General features: G+C 44.2%; 1 protein-coding gene and 1 long non-coding RNA gene across 5 annotated transcripts in view; one reads left to right on the top strand and one right to left on the bottom strand.

The window, feature by feature from the left end:
* The window catches only part of PTPRM (protein tyrosine phosphatase, receptor type M), an 840,737-nt gene that overhangs the window by 790,313 nt on the left and 27,344 nt on the right, over nucleotides 1-23,080 (top strand). For 3 of the 4 annotated variants that reach the window (XM_025365055.1, XM_025365057.1, XM_025365058.1), the window contains 4 exons: nucleotides 15,213-15,329; nucleotides 20,001-20,155; nucleotides 20,414-20,549; nucleotides 22,213-22,362. In XM_025365055.1, coding sequence (XP_025220840.1) covers nucleotides 15,213-15,329; nucleotides 20,001-20,155; nucleotides 20,414-20,549; nucleotides 22,213-22,362 — 558 coding nt within the window. Of the gene's footprint in view, nucleotides 1-15,212; nucleotides 15,330-16,083; nucleotides 16,135-20,000; nucleotides 20,156-20,413; nucleotides 20,550-22,212; nucleotides 22,363-23,080 lie in introns of all 4 variants that reach the window. The other variant, XM_025365054.1, reaches the window with a different exon arrangement.
* Nucleotides 4,975-11,127, bottom strand: LOC112611348. Its single transcript, XR_003116633.1, has 4 exons — nucleotides 10,950-11,127; nucleotides 9,842-9,926; nucleotides 9,009-9,089; nucleotides 4,975-5,243 (listed from the first exon to the last, which is right to left on the bottom strand). It is a non-coding gene; the product is annotated as an uncharacterized LOC112611348 (long non-coding RNA).

The raw sequence follows: 23,080 nt of genomic DNA, 5'->3' as shown, positions 1-23,080 counted from the left end.
AGGTAACAGCTCCAGAGGGCTAGTGAGCCAGGTGGGTCTCGCAGCCACAGTCTAGTCAAGGCCTTGATGCTATAAGACAGTGAGCTCTCTGGTCTCTTTGTCACTGTGCTCAGGATTCTAATAACAAGGATAGAACCTCCAACTCCCAAAGGTTGGTTCATGTGCTTATCCCTCGCTGTCCAGGGCCTCTAATTGACAAGCCACCCCATAGGGAAGAAGTAATTCCCCAAAAGGACGTCAAGGATCCATTAGGAAGGATGAATGGATGAAATGGATGTTGACAGACCAAATGATGCGTTCATTACAAATGGCAAGCACTCAAGCCAGCCTGCAGCGTAGGAGTAGGAAATGAGGATGCACAGACTGAGTGTAGACTTGTCAGAAGCTTAGCTCTGCAGGGAAAAGAGAGGAGTGCAGCTGTAAACAGAGGAGCATTTCTGATCAAAGGGTATTTACAAGGTGAAAGACCCTTGACAGTAGTTATGTGTTAAGGAAAAGAATCAGAAGAGAGGGAGAGACTGGACATCTTGAGAAGTGGACGGAGTGTTTGCCAGGGAGCCAGGAGGGAAGGGACCTGAGCACAGGTCTTCCATTCAGCCTTACAAAGGATGACATCTTTTCCTCTGAGCCTGCAGAGCAGAGACAGGCGTGGACACACTTAAATAAATTGAACCAAACAGAAACACACTCAGGATGGCACCCTCTCCTGGTAACACTGGTTTTCCCCGTGTAGTAAGGAGCAAGGCCATGGGCTGAGAAGCTGGAGGAAAAGGGAAGTAGCTATTTTAGGGATGCATCAAGGACACAGGTAAAGGGGTTCGCCTGGAATGGGAGTGACCTCTTCTCTGGAGAGAAGGTAAGGATGGGCAGATATAAGTGAGACTCCAGTTGACAGCTACAGGATGTAGGTAGGTGGAATCCCAGGACAGCCAATAGCCCAAATCCTCCAGGTAGTAGCGGTAGGGGAATGTGACTCCAAGGAGAATAGGGTGTTGTGAGCGTTTCTAGGTGAACTGAAAACCAACCCATTCTTACCCATGCCTCACTTCTTGCAACCGTGGAATGAAAGGAACTATCCATATGAACTCTAAAAGTCCATGTTTATATGAAGGATATTTTCCTGTTTGCTGTTTACATTTTGGTGAAGGGATCCATGTGAATAACAAAGGCATCTGCAGTCCAGATCCGGTTTAATCCACATGCTTCCAGAGCCCTTGATGCTTCCTACACGCTCTGAATACCACCAACAGCAGAAAACGATTGAGAGTGGATTGTTAAAGGGGAATGATTCAGGACAAAAACATGAGGACTGTCACTCCCTTGGGAGAGAGCCCTCCGCTCCCATGTCCTCTGCACTATTTCGCACGAATTGTGTAGAGGATCTGGAACAGAATGTTGCCATGTGATTAGGTACCAGTGAGACAAATTCTGTCAGTGATCCATCTGTATTTTAACTTACGCAGACCATAAAAGAGATTCAGTCACGTCTCTAATTTATAGACCTTCTTTTGTAAATAATCTGACTACAGTAAACTAAGATTTTTGAAGAAACAGATTATTTTCAGAAGTTCTCAAAATTACTTATAGCAATCCCCCTGATTTATCAACTGGCACAATCAGTCGCACCCGGCGAGCACATTTCCGAGTTTTTCCCAGTGATCAGCTGCCTGCAGTAGGGAGGGAGTCCTTGGAGAGAATGTGGCTTCTTTGGAGGACTCTCACGGTGATTGACTGAAGATGTCTACACATGCCCCGTTGCGTTCTGTATAATTGCAGGTGTGACTGTTACCTCTGGAAGGTCTCCGTATGCACAGAAAGGGCTATTTTACTCCAAGTGTTTAATCGATAGCGAATCATCGTTTCACATCCGTCAATTCAATTTGGGCAGCAAATCAAGGTAAACTGTGGTATAAAGGAGATGCAAAAACATATATAATTATAAAACAACTCCATTTAACCAGGAAACACTTAATTGACTACAAATTGGGTAATGATTTTGAAAAATATGAGACTAAAAGAAAACACATACTCTCAGACTAAAGCAAGGAGAAAACCATACAACTTTTTTCTCCAATCTTATTGAAGGCTTATTCAGTTTTTTAAATTAAATACTAAGTTCTGCATTTTATAACTTCATGAGGTTTCTTATATAAAACTTCGTATCATATGCCAACCCCAACCTCTGTAAACTTTATTCTGATAGTATTCCTGCAAGTAAATATATACACAACATATTTACACACACACACATTTTTATTTAAGGCTGGCTATCCCCTCCTACACACACATTTGCCTGCATGAGTAGCCAGACTAGATCTCTTTTACAGTTTTCACATTCCCCATATCTGATCAGAGGTTCTTCCCAAATGTATGCGCATGTCACACGCACACACACACACACATGCATACACATACACATGGACATGCATACACACACATCCCTATCTCCATTTCGGAAATATTCTTTGCTTTGCTGGGAGCAGCAAGCCACTGTCTGTCCTGAGTGCAGACCGTGGTCCCTCTTGTCCTGAATTCAGGTGAGTTGTCACCATGAATGGATGAATTTTCTCTGGGGGAGACAGGATCATCCTCCTATCTGTTTCTCACACCTCCTGTGTCTCTGCTGTTGCCGGGATTAGAAACCTTAACCCCTTGGAGTCTGTTCCTCTCTCTTGCTGGTTCTGCTCCCTGGTATGTGTGCAGCCAGTGACTGTGCAGGTGTCAGGAGACCTCTCAGCCTGCTTTAGGCAAAAGCCAGAGAATAAAAGAGAGGATCTTTCAAGACATATACAGCCCAATTACAGAGGTATTGCATAAGGTTGTACACAAGAAGGAACAATACACCTTCAGCTGCCATGTTGCCCTCCCTGCCAGACCACAGGCTTCCGTGAGCCGAACCCCGAAAGACTGGACACAGAGGAAGTATCAGTGACTGTTTTGGGAGAGATGGAAGAAGAATTCCAGAGGAACATGTAAGCTGGTGCAAAATAACTGAGTTCATATGAGGTGAATTTCTGTGTACTGCCCTCCTTCTGTTGATTTCTTCTACATTGGAAGAAGAGTCTTGAATCTGAAGCCATATTATACAAGTATGTATAATATATTCACTAAGGATGTCAGTGAAAGTCACTACACTTGTTTGAAATGACAGCAATGTATCTACATTTAGCCTACCCAATTAATCGTTTTGTATTAAATACTTGGTAATTCAGCCTAATCCATTATGTCCCTTTAAAAAAAAAAAAAAAAAAAAAAAGCAAAAGTCATTTTTACTCAAATATCGATGAAATACAAATCAGGCTTCAGAGACAACTCTTTATGTGCTATAAGTCATCTGACACTTTCGTGTCAGCCATCTCTCATGCTGCCACAGTGGCAGGATATTACAGAATCAAAGCAAATTTGCAGGTCTGAATAACAAGTGCTGCTCTGAGCACGCTCTCCCGGCTCCCCCAGGTAACTGCGAGCTGCGTGCAGATCAGCTCTTTAACATTCTCTAGCTGAGCCTGTGGAGACGCCTGTGTCTGGGCGCCTGCCTCCATGGTCACCCTTGCGGAGCCCTGTCGCTTGCCTTCAATGGACACTCTTGCTGCTTTCCCACAATGGGACGACCCTGGAAAACGCTCACTTGCACCTGTGCCTAGACTTCTTGTCTCTTTGCTATTTTACTGGCCTGGGTTTGGGGCCTCTGTTGTGTCACTCTGTCACCTCCAACTTTGTCTGCCACAGTCTTTGGGGTACATACAGGTGGTCACCTGCCTTTGTATCTGGAAAGCGCTTAAAGGGCGGGGAGCCTGCATGTGTAGCAGATGGACAGGTGCACCTGGGACTGATGCATCACAGCCCGAGCGCTTTTACAGCGTGACTCCAGCACACTCCTACCTGCTCGGGTGTGCACAGCTGGAGTTTCCTGGCTCCATCATTGGAAGCAATATGAGATGGTCTCAGAGCTGCGATAGCCCTCCTTCCTTGTTCTGCTCACACGAGCCCTTGAAAGTCGGTTCTTCTCCCGTTTTGCGCACAGCAGGTATATCCTATTCTTGAACAATTTGCTGAAAAGCAGTAAATGAGGTCCTTTCTTGAAGGCAGAATTCTTTCCTCCTTTCTCTACTTTCCAAATCTACTCCTTTAATCGGAGCCCTTTCTCTGCCTTTCCCTGAAGGGTTAGGGTTGTCTGGCCACATAAATACATGAGTAACCGCTGGGGCCTCTTCCAGGAGGACAGGACCAAAGAAACAGAATAGTCCAGTAACTGGTTTTAGATAGAGTCTTTACACAATTGCGTTCAGATTAACAAACTGGCAAAGACATCAGTGTCTCTAGTTTCATGAACTAAGAAAATAAATAAGGAGGAATACAATTCAGTAGGCTACAGACAACCAGAATTCACTGCCTCGGAATATTTTCACTGAAAGTGCCTGCCATATGTCTAAGACCAGAGACAGACAGCAACTTATGCATAAGCTACCACTCCCTGTCTCTGGGACCAGGTTTCTAGCAGCGAGAAGGTGGAATAGGTCTGGACACACCTCTGCGGTGAAATCCATGCAAAAACCCGCTTCGTACCCGACAGGAAGATAGTGTGTCAGTTGCTTCCCTATGCCTGAATTACAGGTTTGTAGAGCTCAGGACAAGGAACGTGCATTTGGGTAACATGATTAGAAAGTTGTGGGGGTACTGCTGAGTTCCAGAAATGGACTGGTCACCTTGGCCAGTACTAGCTGAGGAAGCAGAGGTGAGTTAGTCCCCAGGTATTGCACGGCATTACTTGCTAGGACTCTGTATAAGGAAGCACAGGCTGAAACAGATGCACTGCAGGAGACCAGGGATGAACAGTGGGGAAGACTGCCTGCAGAAGCGGATGTGAAAGGAAGCTGGGAGTAGATGTTTCAACACCCGACGCTGTTTGCATTTACATCTTTTAGCTTTAGATTGTCTACTATAAAATAGAAGCAGAACGCTTATCACTTAAAATTGTAAGTAAACAGATCTCTTTATTCTAGAGTAACATAGCACATTTGTTATCTCACCAAAAATAGATTCTTTTCTGACGTTGTAGGGTAGAGAATCTGAAACCAACAGTGTATGTGTAGGAGCTTCAATCCATTCAACTGGCGGCATCATTATACCTCACATCCTTAGGACTGCTTATGTGATGTGCAGGCAAGGCTCGGGCAGGTCATATGTCCTGTCACTCCATCCTTCAGTGCCTTTTGATCTGTTTAGCAGCTCCTTGTGATAACCTAAGGAAGAGGGTGATGGTGTTGAGACTCAGATTGACCCGTGTCTTTTGTAAATTCCTCTTCCCTTCTTCCTTCCTTCACCCCTAGAGCGCTTTATTCCCTCAGAGATGAGCTGGGACAGGTATGTACTTCAGACTATCTCAGAGGCACTTAGCCCTGATTAATGCCTCTGAAATTAAAGCTTGTTGTCTTCCTAATACTGATACAGACCATAAAGCATTCTGTCTTACAATAAATGAAGCACCTGGAGCTCTATACTGAGTGCTGTTCCCTTCTCAATAGCGGAAGTGCTGGGGTAATGGTGACCACCACTAACAGTTACTGGACATTTCTTATGTAAGTAACTTAAGACAGTGTGGTGAGTTTTTAGTTCATCAGAGTGATTAAGAAATAGACATGATTGTTATCCTATTCTCTGTATAATAAAGACATTAATAAATTGGTGCAACTTCATACAGCTAGTTAATGTGGGACCCAGGATTTGAACTCTGGAACCCATGCTCCTGACTCCTAAGGCTTCCAAAGAACCACATTCTAGAATCACATAATCAGATAACTATAGGACTCAGAATACCTGTAATAATCATATGGTCTTGTTTCCTCTTTTGCCAGTAAGGAAACTGAGTACCAGAATGTTCAGTGACTTGCACAGGACCACAGGGCTAGATTGGAACACAGCTGGGATTAGCCCCAAGCCCTCCTGCCTGCCTGCCAGGCTTCTTTCAGTTACAGCACACTGTGTCATCATTAAATGTTCATTTTTAAGATAAAGTTCATTATAAAAACTTTATCCGAGGTTCTTAAAATGTTATCCTTCTATCTAGAAGAAAAGAATATCATGTGCATATGTGTGTTTCAAGAACTTTCCCAGGTCTTGGCTAAGTCAGAGAGGTCATATCTTGGCAACTTGGGAGACACAGGAGACCCAGTGCCTGAGCTTACCAGCTCTAGGAACCCTGACCTGTGCCTGTTATCCTGCCACCCCAGTCCTGAAGCTGCTGCCCTCTTCTCAGGCAGTGTGAAGGATCCAAGCAAGCCGCTGGTGAGGGGTTGCCTGGCACATCATCCTGGGTGATCCCCGGCCCCAACTGCTCCCAGCTCTGCCATATCTGACCTGCTCACACGTCCCTTGTCGCAGTTCGTTCGCACCTTGCACTTAGTAGCCCATTCCAGCAGGGCAGCTGGCTCAGCTGCAGAGAGCCCCACGGTGGTGGCAATGATTCCACACACCTACACAAAGGAACTCGGTATCCTTTAAAAACCCTGCTCCTACAGAAAACCCATTCCTGTGTCCTCCCACTCCTGTTGAATACAAACTTTCCTTCCCAACACAATTCCCTTTATTTCAAAGTGTAGCATCAAAGTGCAGCGAGAAGGGCCTCAGAAGCAGCTGCCGGTCACAAAATAGTGACTGCTTCCTGCTGCTGTCGGAGGATCGCACCCTCCCAGCCCCCATCTGCCAGGGCCTCAAGACCACTCCAGCTGCCCTCTGCCAACTCCCCAAGTCTAGAATATCCCTCTCTTCCATATCCACCCATGGAAACAGCACTCCATATTTCTGTCTCATTTGTAAGGTAGTTTCCCTTCTGAAGCTTTGCATACCTTTCTTTGGAATTAGCATGCTTCTGACTGCCAATAGCAGTTTTCATTTTTAAAATTTTAATGAACATTTACTTGTGCTGAGCATGTTCTAGGTGCTTTACAAGGAAAGAATTGAGTTAATATTCATAACAACTCTCTTATCCCATTTTACAGATGGGAAAATGAAGCCAAGGTCACACAGCTAATAAATGGGACCTGGATTTGAACCCAGACAGTGTGGCTCTAGGGAATGTGCTCTTGACCAGTAAACTTACCCCTCATTCTGCCTTGAGTGAGTTTGTTGTTTACACATCTGTCTGTCAGTGACTATTAGAACTATGTCTCCTTGCTCTCTGCATCCCCAGCAATGCCCAGTCCGGACTCTGCTTGTCATGGGCTTTCAGGGCTGTCTGAATGACTGGCAGGACAGCCTGGACACCACAGCCCTGAGCTACACACAGGATTTCCCTCATTGCAGCCACAGTGTTGGTCCCTTAGGTCTCCTGTCTCTTAATCTCTCCCAGCTTTATGTTGTTTGTAAAATAAGGATAATAGTACTTACCCCACAAAGTTAATGGGAGCAGGCATATCATCAGATAGCGTTAGGAGTTGGAATCATTTTCACCAGCATGTGATCTAGTCTTTGGCACATAAGGAAACGGGGGGCCAGAACAGTTCTGTGACTGGCACAAAGTCATAGATCTGTACTGTGACCCTGACACACGTGAAGACTGACAATGACAGAAAATAGGGATTTCTTTTCTCAACAGATATATCACGTACCACTCTAAGAAATGTCCTCTCTGATGTACCTGGCGGTATATATATGTGTTCTAATAATGTCATTGCTCAAAAGATTCCTGAAGTTCTTATTTCAGAAGAATCTGTAGAGTAGTATGTGACACTCTCTGTTTGTTGCCCTTGCTGGTGGCAAATCTCCCTCCCCTGGCCACCTGGAGGACTTACATTTGGGGAATAGCTAAAAGTCAAGCCGAACCTCTTGAATAAGATGGGGAACAAGCAGTGGAAATAACGTGTCTCCTGAAAGTCTGGCTGCGGTTTGAGTGATGCTGCTTTCTGATTAAGTTTTCATCAAGATGAGGTAAGAGAGGAAAGTAACAAGACAGATTTCTCGTGTGGTTTGTAGGATAACACTTAAAATTCCACAAGGGGACCAGGCTGCATGTTTCTTTACAGCTGATGAAAACCAGCATTGTGGATACAGATGTGACCTTGTGCTTATAAGTATTGTATGCCCGTTAAATAATAACATTAATTAATAGATGCAATTGGAAAACAGAAGCCTTGTGAGGGTACTTTAGGCAGGACCGTAAAGGCATGAGAGAGAGATTTACTTACGATATGAAGTTATTTCCCAAACTCAAACTATCCAGACTTCCAGCAGCTCTTGATTGGCTGCCAGTTTTGAAATAATCTTCACGGATGTTTCCCAAGGAAGGTCCCCCCTTCCAAATAAAGCCAGTCTGAAAGGAAGAATCTAGGAAAGCTATGATAAGCCAGGTACTTAATCAGCAACTTTATATATACTTTTAAAAATCTCATCTAATCTTCACACCCTCCCTAAGAAGTTAATAATATGATCTCATATGATGCATGAGGAAACAGGCTCGGGGTGGAAGTCACCTGCTGCACCATCACAAGGAAGATGGAAAAAAATCCACGTCCATCTTACTCCATCACACTGAGACCAGAGCAATCTGTGTTCTCAGGATATTTAAATGAGTAATGTTTTATTCCTGTGAGACCTCTAAACCAAAAGGTTTGGGGATACAATAAATCTGTTATCTTGGAAACAAAGCTGGCAGCTGCTCTTGGCTGGGCTCTGTGTGGTAGCTGTGCTTCATGGCAGTGTTTCTGCTCTCACTATCCAATGTCCATCAAACCTCTTCTCAGCCGGCCCAACACAGCTATTAATAGAAGTATGGATACTCTGTTTGGATATCTTTTTCAATACAAACAAAGAAGTGTGTCTTAAAAACTCTTGACAAATCAAAACTTGTAACTGCCTTATTATTTTTCCTCCCTTCTTCCCCTTTAAAGTTGTGTTTATTGGATCACATTATGGTGCCCCCAACTTAAGAGCTAACAATTACATTTCTTAGTCCTTCTTCATCATGGGTTTCTTAGCAAAATGAGTACTCATGCGCATGCACATAAACACACCTTCAGTTCTGCCCAGGCTCCCTCCTGCGGACTAGGAGAGTTGCTGACACAGGGGGCAGAGCAGAAACACAGCAGCTTGTGCTAACGGACAAAGGAGGATGATGGTTTCAGAGCGTGCATTCTGCTCTCCTGCCCCACCCCTCCACCCGTCTCCTCTTCTGCCCCCCCACAAAAGGCAGCTGAAGTCACTTCAGGACTTCCTACTTTGTTTCTGTTCAAGAGGCCAAGCCTCCAGGTAAGACTGAGGAAAGCGTAAAGCACCTTGAGTTACATCCTCCCAAAGGGCCCTGCAGCTGGAGTCAGAGCCTGTGTTTCAGCCTCTCCTTCATCACCATCTAATTTACTGCCTTGAGCAAGCCACTTGCCCTCCCTAGCCCTGCCTGTTGCTTCTTCCTTCCAGAAGCACAAGGAAATACAAGGAATGAAAAGGATCGAGACCAGCCTGGCCCTTGCTAGGTCTCTTCTGGGCAAATCACATGCTCTTCCAGCCACTAAGTGAGGCCACAGATATCAGAATGCAGGCATCCAGTGTGTCCAGTTCAAAGTAGGAACTGCTCGGTGGATGGGAGTTGCGACAGTCTTGAAAATGAGTGTTTGGAAATTGACTGTCTCCAGGATTCCTCACAGCTGTATTTGATTTGAATCCCCTTCTCCAAAACCACCTATTGTGTTGGGAGTTAATCAAACCACACTGATAGGCAAATGGACATGCCAGTCTCCCTCTCCCTCTCTCTCATCTTCTCAGATAAGGTTTGAGGGAGAGAGGAGTCAGCAGAGGGTTCCCCCAGCTGTCCCTTCACGATCATAAGCCATGCACAATTGTCAGTACTCACCTCTGCCCTCCTCCTTCTTCGGGACACCCTGCCTCCTCTCTCCAGGCCTCCGTGGGCTCCTTGGCCTCTGAATTCCTGTAGACATCTAGGGTCCAGATCACAAACTATCACTTAATAGTCAGAATTTTCATTTTTTCAATTTCCATTTTTGGATAAACTTGGCACATGGCTGTTTTCATCACATTTTATCAATTAATCCAGTGGTTCCCAAATGTATCTACACTTCAGAATGGCCGGGGGGGAGGGGGGCTTCAATAAACTACTGATACCTCTGTCCCACCCCAGAAATTATGATTTAATTAGAGTGTGGCCTGGGCTGTAGAATTTGTTAAGACCTCCCTCCCCCCAACTAAGTGATTCTAATATGCAGGCAAATTTGGGAACCACTGACTTCTTAGAACTCTCTGCCATAGGACCTATAATCATGCCCTGTTTACAGATGAAGCCCCTGCAGGTGAGCAAACTCCAGTGAGCCCCTCTAGCTCACGTCAACACTGCGTGAGAGCCGGGGCTCCAGGCTGGCCAGACTCTGCGGCTGTGCTATCTCAATCCTTGCTGCCCACAGTGTGGTCCAGAGACCACAGCATCACCTAGGAGCTTGTTCACAGTGCACATTTTCAGGCCCCACAAAGTCACACCTACTGAATTTGTTCAGAATCCCTCCAAGGGAGTCTCATGCCTGCTTCACTTTGATAACAGCTGCTGTAGTCATGTCAAATGCCCTGAAGGTTACAGTCATGTGCTGGCAGCCTCGGGAGCCACAGCTCTGGCCCCTAGCCATCCTGACTTTAACTTACCTGGATATTATCTGGGCTGCTGGCTTAAAATGACCCACCTCAAAGATCTTTTTTCAGGAAGTTAGAAATCCTGGAGTTATAGCGCTTTCTGTGCTGTTTCGTGTTTGTGAGTTGTAAAGCCAACAAGGATCACCCCTTTGGAGCAGGGAACCTACATCTATTCCTGCCGCCCTCCGGCAGTAATGAACAGGTGGCAGGGCTCAGGACTGTTAGCCTGATTGATGGCCTGATGGAACCACCGCCAGGGCACTAAGGTAATTAGACGATCGGGTTCCGGACCTTGCTTTCTGGGCTGGAGGCTGCCGCCTGACATGATTAGGATGCGTGGGAGGCGCAGCCTCTCCTAGAAGCTGTGCAGACAGCGCTGGGCTGCAGGAGGCAGCCAAGCCAGGCGCACGATCAGAGCAGGGGAGCCTCCAGTTCCTTGGTTCCTGGCCTCCAACGGGCACCTCCAAACCAGTAGTTCCAGCATCTCTGTATTAAGACCTTAAAGGACAGGAGGCGACTGCGAGCCCCACAGTCTCCAGACATGGAAAATCTAAATGCAGCGAGAACGAAGCATATTTTGTCTTCCTTTTCCTTTTTTTTTTTTTTAAGCAAAATAATAACTTGACACAAGTCCAAGCAGTTAAAAAGATACTAAAAGAAACCCAATTTAGAAGGGCTTTTAGTAGGCTGAAAACAGATGTGGCAAACCATTTCGGGATATTCTGGGAGATGAGATGGGGAGGACCGGATTCGAAATGCCTAGGCCGCCTGTTTTGGGTCCGCCCCGCCAGGTGCCTGTGCTTGGGAGGGGCCCTGCCCAGCACGCGTTCTGGAAGGAAGCGGCCCCGCGCCTCCTCCCTCGCAATTACCGCCCGGTCGGAGGCATCCGGGCGGCGCGAAGTCAGCACGGTGCCGAGCAGTTGAGAGCAAATCGCATTTTCTTTTCATTGTTCCCTCGCTTCGCTGGGAGAGCCGCGGCACCTGTTCTGCGGAAGCGCGGCCCAAGTTGGAAGCCCTGGCGGCTGCTGCCTGCCGCCGACGCGCGGGGGCGCCCGGCTGCATCCGGCCGCGGGGGGCCAGGAGCCTGAGAGCCTGGAGCTGGGTGCGGGGGACAGCCAGCCCGGGAGGGCCCAGGGTCGGATTTCGGATGGAACCAGAGGTCGCTCCAAGGAGTTGAAGCAGTTGGGAGCGCACCTCCCAATAATTCCAAAGAAACCGAGCTTTCAGTGCATGCAAGGGGCATTTGATTTCCCTGATTTCTGGGCACTGACGCACCCCGCTGTCATATTTCTGAAAATTCAAGAACAAGGAGGTTAAAGAGTCTAAATGGAAGATTAGGTGACCATCCAAAATATCACACATCAATTGCATCTTGTAATTAGTAAAATCGTTATTAAGATATATCTTGATAAGGTGTTTTTATTAGGTAAGATAAACCTGGTATAACTACGTTGCGGATGTGTGTGTTCTGTTCAGTTGTCATTTTCAGAGAAATGAATTTTTAAAGTGTATATTCACCAATAATTATTTTTAAAGTGTGCCTGTATACGATGTATGTAGTTTTATATCTATCCCACTACCTTCTGCTTGCATAACTGAAGTCACAAAAAGGTAAAAGCTAATGCCCTAATATACAGGAGAATCTAGTATATCCCATATAAGCATATTTGCTAACTGGCCTCATAAAAGTGTGGTGCTGGACACTCTTGAAATGAAATCATTGTAACTGTCAAATTAGACATCTCCACAAATATGCATGATCTGCTCAAACTGACTTTACATCTGGGAAAGGAGAAATTGTAGGTCTCTCTTACTCTGGGATATTTTTGATAGAGCAAAGGTATCCATTATGTAAATTTCTGAGATATTATAGATAAGCCCTTTATAAAGTTACAAATAATATTCCCATAATGAGGAGGGAAAAGATTCCAAAGAAGACTGAACACTTACCGAGGGCAGGGACCGTCATTGTCACCTGCTCTGCAGTATCTGCAACTCCCAGCATATCTGGTTTACGTCTTGCCAAGTAAAGGTAATGAGGCTTCCCTGGAAGGGCCCTGAATCCATGGCCAGAAAGTTTCACAAGGAGGCAGCTAAAATAAGCAGCCACATAGCTCATGGGGAACATCAGTGCGCCTCAGGGGGTTGGCATTCTGGGAGAGGTCCTCTCAGCTCAGATTTCTTTTTTGTAAACTTTCCCAGTCTGGAACTTTCCTTTCTACACTGAGCCTATCACTGTCTGCATGAGATTCAGTTTTATATGTATACATTGCATATTTAGTGTGCACAGGACACAGCTATCAGGTGTTGCAGGGTTTGCAGAAATAAGCAAAACAACACCGTTTATGTGCTGGCCAGGAATAAGCTTACAGTCAAACAGTGCAAGAAGGGCATGATACCAGGGTCAGAACAAGCATGTTTCATCAGGGCAGCAAAAAGAGCTCACCTTTATGGAGGAGACTTTGAAGGAGTGTGGCATGTGAGATGTACTTTGAAGAATGCAAAATATCTTCAACTGGGAAGAAATGGATGGGAGGAGAACATTCTAAATAGAAGGAATGGTGCGAGTAGGAGTTTGGATCATGGGGTATGTTTGGCAATCAGGGCAAGCACTTGTCCTTCAACATAAAATATATGTGCATAGAAAAGACAGCTATAAAAGATAAGACCGGAAATGCTGGTCGGGGCCATATTTAAAAAATGGTTCTTACGTGCCTGGCCAGATAATTTTTATTTAGTTTCAGAAAGTAGTTAGAAATAGGAGATTCTTGAGCAGAACAAGTAAATGGCATTGGGATTACACATTGAGAGAGTTTTTCTGGTATTGGGATACGTAGAATGCCCATGCAGGAAGACACTAGAGCCTAAATTTAGGATTGTGGCAGAGGGACTAAGAAGTTGGAAACCACACTTTGAGAGCTACTTCAAAGACACTCCCAGCCTTGGCAAATGGTTGGGTTTTGGAGAAGGAATGGGTTGATTAAGGGAATCATAGCAGTCACATAGGAAGTCAGGAGGAGAGCAGTGGCTGTGGGGCAAAGAATTCTCTTTTAGACTTATGGTCTTTGAGGTGCTGCTAGGACCTCCAAGGGAAATGCTCACAAAAGAAGTTAAAAATCAAATTCAGAAGGCTGGGCACAGTGACCCATGCCTGTAATCCCAACACTTTTCAAGGCCAAGGCAGGAGGATCACTTGAGACCAGGAGTTCAAGACCTGGGCAGCACAGCAAGACCCCATTTCTATAAAAAATAAAAGAAGTAGCTGTGCATGGTGACATGTGCTTGTAGTCCTACTTACTCAGGAGGCTGAGGAGGGAAGATCGCTCGAGCCCAAGGGTTCAAGATTACAGTGAGCTGTGATCACGCCACTGTGCTCCAGCCTGGATGGCAGAGCAAGACCCTGTCTCTAAAAAAGAAAACAAAACAAAAACAAACAAACAAAAAACATTAAATTCAGCACATGGAGAAACAGGGCTAGAGTTACAGAATAGAAACTCATCCATGGAGGGGCAGGGACAGGAGTAGATGAAAATGCCAGGAATCCTGGGGAGGCAGAAGAGGCCAAGGACAGAGCCTTGAGATGAGATGGTCACATGTTCCTGCCCAGCCTCTGGTCCTGCTCTCCCCTCATCATGATGTCTAGAAGAACATTCTTACCAAAAAAAACATATAAATATGTATTTATATATATATATATATATAAATTTATATATATATATATAAAAATACACACAGTTTGCTAGGAGAAGCCAAGTCCAGTAAATTTCTTCCACCTGAGATTAGAGACTTCAGTCAATATGGACAGACAATTTCATATTTTAGGAAGTTTTGTTTATTGAATTTACTTATATTAAAATGAATCTGTAGTTCTAATTTGGGAAAATGACATAGCTACTTCCTTCAGAAAAAAATAATTCTAATCTTTAGTGTTCATTCTAATTTTCTGCCCACTCCTCCTAAAATAAAAAGTTTTCAATCACTTTCTGAAACTAGAAGGAATTCAAAAGAAGAGCTAAAATATTGCAAACTTCCTTCACAGTTTATTTTTGCAGGCTGTTCTCTGAGTAGAGATGCACAGGAAATGAATGGTTACAGTAACTGGGATGTTTGTGGTAAAAATACAATTTTTTAAACTTAGACCATTTTTCTAGGCTTTACTTCTCCCATAACTCCCATAGCTCACTGCAAGCTACACCTCCTGGGTTCATGCCATTCTCCTGCCTCACCCTGCTGGGACTACAGGCGCCTGCCACCACACCTGGCTAATTTTTTGTAGTTTTAGTAGAGATGGGGTTTCACCGTGTTAGCCAGGATGGTCTCAATCTCCTGACCTCATGATCTGCCCGCCTCGGCCTCCCAAAGTGCTAGGATTACAGGCGTGAGCCACTACACCCAGCCCAAATATTGTTTTCTTCTGAGAAGAATAAAAACACAGGTGATCTACAAAAAGTAGATCTTGCTCTTGAGTATACAATTAACTTTTGTGTGCAAATTTTATCCTATAAATCATAGTGTGACCCATCATTTGAGGAACTTCAAAAAAAAACCAAACTGTAAACCTGTAATTTCTTTTGTGTTTTCTAAAGGTCAAATGCTGCAAATACTGGCCAGATGACACAGAGATATATAAAGACATTAAAGTTACCCTCATAGAAACAGAACTACTGGCAGAATATGTGATAAGAACATTTGCTGTTGAAAAGGTAAGTTTTCATACTGCTTTTAAAAGCTATGGTCAGACACTCATGGTATCATACTAGCCTCATTAACTTATATAGGATACTTTACACATGCTTATATCCAAATGCAGGTAGGCTCAATCCAATGGTTTCTCAAGATTGCATCTTGCCCTCTGATTCTATAATAGTTCAGTTCCATCTTTAAAACAAATCATTCTCATTTCATAAGAATCTATGTTTTGTAAGTAAACCAAAAGTTAATGTCTATTTCTTTATTTTCTTTCCCTGGTTGATATTGTTCTGCCCGTCTCTCTTTCTTTGTTCACAGAACAAAGTTTGTTAAATTTTGATAAATGTCCTTCCAGTTTGGTAAATTTCCTTCATAGTGTATGTCCATAATGCATTTCCCAGTAGGGAGTTAGTATCAGTGTTGAGACACAGGTCCTAACTCCTCCTGGAATCCCTCACTTCCTTGTGGCTTTCCAAAGCTCTGGTTTAATGTGGACTGATGGATTTTCCAGGTGGAAGTGACCTACCTGGAAACCTAAGTGACTGATCCCCATTAGACATGGGACACTCTTGCATGAACCAGCGCATTCATTCATGCTCACTCCCATACTGGTTCTCCCCTTTTGTAGTCACTGGTGTTGGGTCGGTGAATGCTCTGCTTTGGTTCTGCCCTGCCTCATCCCATGTGCATGGATGGGGCTTCTTCTCTGGGAAGCACTGTAGGGCATAACAGGGAATTTCCTTATTCCCCCTCTTTCTGCTGACATAGGGAGGGGCCGGAGGTGAAGCAAACTGCAGTCCATCCAGAGAAGTGTCACAGGTAGGCTCTGGGGAAAGTGGAGGTGATGTGGCTGAGAAACACTCTGCCTTCGAAAGATCCACAGACTTTTCTATGGAGAGTTGATTCTCCATAACTGAGCCCTGCACAGCTGCCTTGGACTTAGGGATCTTGGTGTGAATTTGTTCAGCTTATACTCGTGTAATAGCAGCAGGTCTTCTTGCAAGACCTGGGTTACAGGCAGATTGCTAGGGAATTGGATTTTGGCCTTCCTCTCCACTCTATATTCTCACTGCATCTAAATGCGCTTTTTAGATGAACAAGACCAGTTTTAGGAAATCAAGGAAATTGCAACATCTGCTTATTGGCTAATTTAGTCTGATATTTTGAACTACCTTTCCTGGTTTGCAGATCCAAATTTGTCATAGAATCACAAAGCTGGAAAGACTTTATTTTAATCTGTTTCTCATACTATTTAGCATTTTTTTCTTGGCCTATCTTTTTTAATAAGCAGGCAGAAAGCTTGGAGACTTCAAAGAATGAGGAGTTCTGGTTGACTCAATTCTTCAAGTTCTGAACCTCACACTTTGATGTCAATTTTTTCCTTCTTAGGCAGGATTGGGAAAAAAAACACATGGAGGATTTTTGTATGGCTGTGGGCAAGAGCACTCATGAATAACCGCATTAAAACAGCGATAAAAGACCCTCAATATTTTTTTTCTTTAAAAAAATCATCCAAAAGCCATCACTTAAACATGGAGTTTTTTGAACAATAGTCAGCTCTCTAATAAGCTGAAAATGCATCTTTGTAGCAAAAGGAAGGGTTTGTTTGTTTCTTTGCTCTTTTTTTTAACCTCTTATTGTCCTCTCCCAAATTCCCAGCTGCACAGAAATGTGTCTGAAATATCCAGTTATTTTAGTCACTAGACACCCAATGAAGAGGTGGTGGAGGGAAGAGAAGGAAGAAGGAGCTTGTTAATGCATTTGGGGAAATCAAAATGACATGTTAGTGATTTTCTAACCGGGCAATTGGAATCTTTAAGGAAAACAAATCATTAGTGCTTTTGTAGAACATTTCTTGTAGGTTTTAAACTTTCTCATTAGAAAGGAAGGAAGAAAACGGGTAAGCATGTACTCTGAGATGCCTGCAATTCTGATTCTATTTTGAGATCATGTTGCATCAAGGGGCCTAAAGGTGAAAATGGATTTGGGCTCTGCTCTGCAAAACAAGCAGACGCAATGCTCTTTGGAATTCACGAATTCCTGCTTTGCATCTGATTGTTGTCTTTTGTTTCCCACATAGCTGATGATTCCAAGCTAAACAGATTTTAAATACTATGCAGTACCCAGAGTGTCAGAAGGAAGACGCCCCTGAAGTCTCCATGGATTTAGGCTGTCTGGTGAATCTACCCCTGCCTATCCTGGGAGAAACAAAGTTGACAGTGGTCACTGAATTCTCGCTACCCAGGAGCTGCCTAGAATTCAGAGAGGGCATGAGAAGATGATCCTCCTGTCTCCAAGACAGAACATGTACTATACAAGACAGAACATGACTATTCATTTCACAAGTATTTCTTAAGCGCCCACTTTGGGCCAGGGACTATTATATGACTTGGTTCAAAATTAAGTGACTAGCTGGGTGTGGTGGCTCATGCCTGTTAATCTCCACACTTTGGGAGGCTGAGGCTAAAGGATCGCTTTAACCTGAGAGTTCAAGACTGCAGTGAACCACGATTGCGCCATTGCACTGCAGCCTGGGCAACAGAATGAGACCCTGTCTTGGGAAAAAAAAAAAAAAAAAATTAAGTGACTCTCACATTTTTATATATAACATTCATGCTTGTTATAATGAAAAATCAGGAAGCAATAGTATCAAATTGGGAGGTATTTGGGCTGTGACCACTGATGACATCTATCATGTTCTTCCCCAAATGTGTTACATTCCAAAGCAGATAAAAGGAGACACTGCTGTGTCAATGAACAAGAATGAAAGCTGGATCAGAAGCAATTTCCTTTGCCACTCTTGTCAATAGCAAACATATTCAAGGGTGGAGGTTTAATTTTGAGAAACGTTTTCTACATTCCAGAAACTGATATTTACCTTGCTCAGAAAAAGAGTCTTAGATCAGTTGAGAGCTGTAGTTCAGGACTTGAGGTTGCTGGAACTGAAATGTAACAAAGCCAGAGAGAGAAGCACAGCCCATGCTCCCACTACCCAAAAAAACCCACCAGGATACGGAGAAAGATATGCCCTTTTTTCCCCTTTGGAATAAAATATTTATCGTCAGTAAGCTGTCCCAGTTTATATATGGGAATGCATACCACCAAAATGGATCAGTCCTGCCTGGGTCATCATGCAGAAAGCTGGGGGAGCTATTTAGGGGTTTGGAGGCTGACACAGGCTCAGCTGTATGTTTCCTAATGGAGACCTTGAGACTGGCAAATGTTCCCTTGGTTTTAGTAATAAGGAATTTGGGCTCCTAACGACCTAATCAGACTACTCTGGGATCACAGAGCCTATTTAGCAGACGACAATATTGATTTGCATTTGTGAATCCCTGACTGCTTAATTCCTTAATGCTTAAACTCTGGTCAAGAATGGCATTTTCACAGAGAAATAAAGCTCCAGCATTTATGGGTTATTAAATGAAGACGTATTAACACGTGGGTGCCAAGCAAGTCTGCAGTTGTTTGCTCTTCTGCTCTTTCAAAGCACATAAAAATTCTGAATTTCTTCTTTGCTCACTAAGTATGTGTGAACAATGATTGATGGTGAAAGTGATAAGGCTAATGAGTGTTTACTTTTAAGAGACAATAAAACCAAATGCAGAAATGGTTCAGAAAATGGAATGAGAGAAGGAAGAAAGTCCAATTTGATCCTAGATGTACATGCAGAGTTAATTCTGGTTTTGTTTTCAAAACAGTCTTTTGCTTTAAAACACAGTCTTAATATATAGGCTCATACTTAGAAAACAAAATAGACAGGTATAAATTACCTTAATTATTCTCAAAACAAAAGTAAATTAAAACCAAAAGCAAACTATAAAGTCTCTTTCTTTCTGCCTTCACTACAGTTGAGCAGCAGGCAGCTCCCCTCAATTTGTTGACCTAGCATAGAATTCCAGCAAAAATACCTTTCAATTCCCATAGTATATATTGGCTTACATGCCTGTTTGCCACAAGCAGACTGTGATGGCCATTCAAAAACATACTTCTGTAGCCCTAGCACCTCACATAATGCCTGGGACAGTGTAATCATTCAGATTGCCAGCGATTGGATGAATGGGTAAAATATTTACCCACATTAAAAAGAGAAACCTAAGAAACAGAGCTGTAAATGCAGATGAGTTTTCTGACCTGTCTAGTTGGAAAGGTGTCCTCATTCATTCCTCCTGCAAGCATCATCTGAGCATGCTCAGTGAGTGTGCACCACTCCAGTCCCTGCTGTGAGAGGTTCCAGGATACCGGAAAGCCCCAACACGGAGTTGGTATTGAGCACACAGATATCCTCTAATTCCTTCAGGCCCCCCTCTGTGCCTCTTTCTCTACAGACTCTCACCTCACCAGACACCGTGTGATCTAAGTGAGACAAACCTTTAACATAGTCTACTTTTTAGAAAGGAATTTCAAACAACACAACCAATTCATCCGTTTGCTGGAATTACACCTAAAAATTAACGTTTTTCCCAAACATCATCTCCCTTTCATACCCAGCCATCTTCCTAAGGGTACAATGCCTTCCACATTGTATGTAAGATCTAAGGATGGCCTCCTTCCCCAGCAGTCCACTGTTTCCTGGCCCTAGACTTGCTACATGAGGACTGTTTCCACTCTCCCAGCTATCCCTGCTCATTTGTGGTTTGTTTTCCCTTGTTCTCTTCCTTGTTGTGGTTAAACAACTACTGCAGAGAGGTGTGCATGAAATCCGAGAGATCAGACAGTTTCACTTCACTGGCTGGCCGGATCATGGGGTCCCCTACCATGCCACCGGCCTGCTGGGATTCGTGCGGCAAGTCAAGTCCAAGAGCCCACCCAATGCAGGCCCACTGGTGGTGCACTGCAGGTAAGCAGAGCTCCAGAGCCTCTTGAAGGAACCGCAGTGGGTGATGGGTGCAGGGCCACCTTTGCGGATGATGAGTATGTTTTAGAACTTCAGAGTGGTGATGGTTGCACATTTTGGGAACACTAAATGCCACTGGAGTGTACCTTTTTAGAGGTTTAATTTTGTATTATGTAAATTTCACCTTGATAAAATATTTAAAAAGCAGCAGCACCAGTATGGTCCTTCTTCATCCACTGACAGACCCCCCTTTTCATTCAGTGCTGGTGCAGGGAGGACTGGCTGTTTCATCGTCATTGATATCATGTTGGACATGGCTGAAAGGGAAGGGGTCGTCGACATCTACAACTGCGTCAGGGAGCTGCGGTCACGGAGGGTGAACATGGTGCAAACAGAGGTACTCCCGCTCATCACCTAGCCTGGGGCCTTGGTCCCTGAGGTCTCTCCTGTATCTCCCCGTTTCAGGGCCAAGGACACAAGGAATCCAGGCAATTATCTGTTCAAGTGACCTACCTGGCATTCCCTGTTCCTTCCCTCCCTCCCTCCCTCCGTTCCTCCTTTTTGTTTTGCCTTTCATAAACAAATCAAGCAAACCCAGGAGTTTTCCAGGTAACAGAATCAAGAGCTCAAATTTGCACATTTCTTTCTGTGTTAAGGGACCAAAAAAAGTCCTGTTAAGTGCTCAGACTTTCAGTACCATTGCCTTTTATTCTATCTTTTAAACTAGCTGGTAACCAGAGCAAGACCACTCCTGAGAATAGTGCCTGAAGGGCTATCTCTGTGCACGTTGTTCTTCTCCCGGGGTCCTGGGCAGAACAGAAGCCTCCTGACCCTAAAAATCCTGCCCAGTGTCTGGCGTCGTGGGGATTTGCCCATTTTGTGAAGCACTCTATATGTCTATGCTAACTAGTAACTCTGTAAGTGGAAGTTCAAGGTATATGGGGAATTTCCATTTTTCCAGAAGCAATATTACATCCTGCTCTTAGGACATTCATATTTTTACTCATATTTGATTGTTTTAAGTAGGCGTCACACCCACCACCTGGAAAATGATTCACGAAGTGAAGAAGAAGGAAGAACCCCTTCCATTTAGATTGTGCATTTAAGTTTATGAAAGCCTCTGGGAAACCTAATCCCATTTTTTTTTAGCTAACAAAAATAACAGAAACTGTAAATGCTGCTTTCATGGGCCCTTTTCCTTAGAAAGGGGATACTGTGTTTGAAAGATAATCATAATAATTTATCTTTTAATATACTTTATAGTTAATCAATGTTGCCACTCCCATTTCTCACTTGGATCTTCTTTTTTCAGGTATTTAGTGGTAGTGTGCTGTTTTTGGGAATCAATCTGTTGGACAAGAGGTTGCTGAAAAAAATAATTAAAAGTCCCATTTATGTATAGAAATCAACCAAATTAGCTGTAATAAGAGGCTTTTTAAACTTTTCATATAACTAAAAATAATAAATATGATAAGACTCTAACAATGAATTTTAAGAAAAGTCAGTGCCAAATCAGTTAGAGGCCCTGTGTTTACACTGTGTACTCATTGAACATATATATGAGAACAGCTCTCTGTACCTCTAAGAGCTTTCATAATCATCATATTAACTTTTATGTTCTGAAATAAGAACTTCTAAGTACTTTCATGTTCTGAATTAAGAACTTCAGAACTTTTTGTCTTCATAGTAATGCCAAGTTTTTCTGGACCTTCTTTGCACTATTGTTTTGATCAGCAAATCCTACCATAGATAAAATTCTGCTCATTCCTCATGTGAAATACTGAGTTCCCAGTGAGTAGGATCAGAATGACAGTGCTCTTTAGCCACAGTTTTCATGGTGCCGCAGTGCGTGTGGTGGTTTGTATTGGGTCTGATTGGTTTTAGTCAATCTATAATATTTGTCATTGTGACCCGGTCTCCTAGCACTTGAGCCCTTGGACTGTGTTTCTCTCTGGAGGAATTGTCTCCACTCTCTTGATGATGTGAGGCTAAAATTGATACTGTCTTTCCTCTTCCTCTGGTTCTCTAAAGTTAGTAACTTGTTCCATCTCCTTCTGCAGGAGCAGTATGTGTTTATCCACGATGCGATCCTGGAAGCCTGTCTTTGCGGGGACACCTCTGTGCCTGCTTCCCAAGTTAGGTCTCTGTATTATGACATGAACAAACTGGATCCACAGACAAACTCGAGCCAGATTAAAGAGGAATTCCGGGTAAGTGATGCCTAAGGCAGGGGCACTGCACAGTGACTTGCTCCTCAAGAAGGATTTCAAGGTCAGCACCTGAGTCAGCCCTTGAATCACAAGGTTCCTCGGCCTCCACAGCACTGTTAGCACTCAGGGCTGGGTAACTCTTGTTGGCATGTGCTGTTCTACCAGATGTTTAGCAGCAACCCAGAGCTCTATCCAAGAGACGTCTATGGCGTCACCACCACACAAAAACACGTGTAGACATTGCCAGGTGTCCCCGCAGTGGACAGAAATACCTGGTTGAGAACCACTAGTCTAACAGCCATTTCCACCCCTCCCGTCTGAAAGCAGACACGGAGCAGTCCCCAACACCATGGCTCCTTGTCCACAGCATAACCATGTGCAGTCACACCACGGAAGTGTGTGTTAGGAAGACTTTCCAACCAAGGGCTCTCCATTGTATTCCTCACATGTGCATTTTGTCCAAATGTACCTGACTCAAGGCCAGACTCTTCCCCCGTCTCTGACCTCCCAAATCCCCAGATGTCCCACTCCACTGGGACTTGAGGGCTCTTAATCGTAGGGGCCCACGGTGGCCCATATATCTCTGCCTCTTACCCCTGTGTCTGATGGGCACCATCCGTGGACAAAATCTAAGGAGCGGAAGAAATCCAACTCGAACTGGGGAGGGCTGCGGAGGGGAGGGGAGGGCTGCGGAGGGGAGGGGAGGGCTGCGGAGGGG

The sequence above is a fragment of the Theropithecus gelada genome, chromosome 18, assembly GCF_003255815.1.
Source record: "Theropithecus gelada isolate Dixy chromosome 18, Tgel_1.0, whole genome shotgun sequence".
Classification (NCBI taxonomy): Eukaryota; Metazoa; Chordata; class Mammalia; order Primates; family Cercopithecidae; genus Theropithecus; species Theropithecus gelada.
This window is presented reverse-complemented; position numbering and strand designations above follow the sequence as displayed.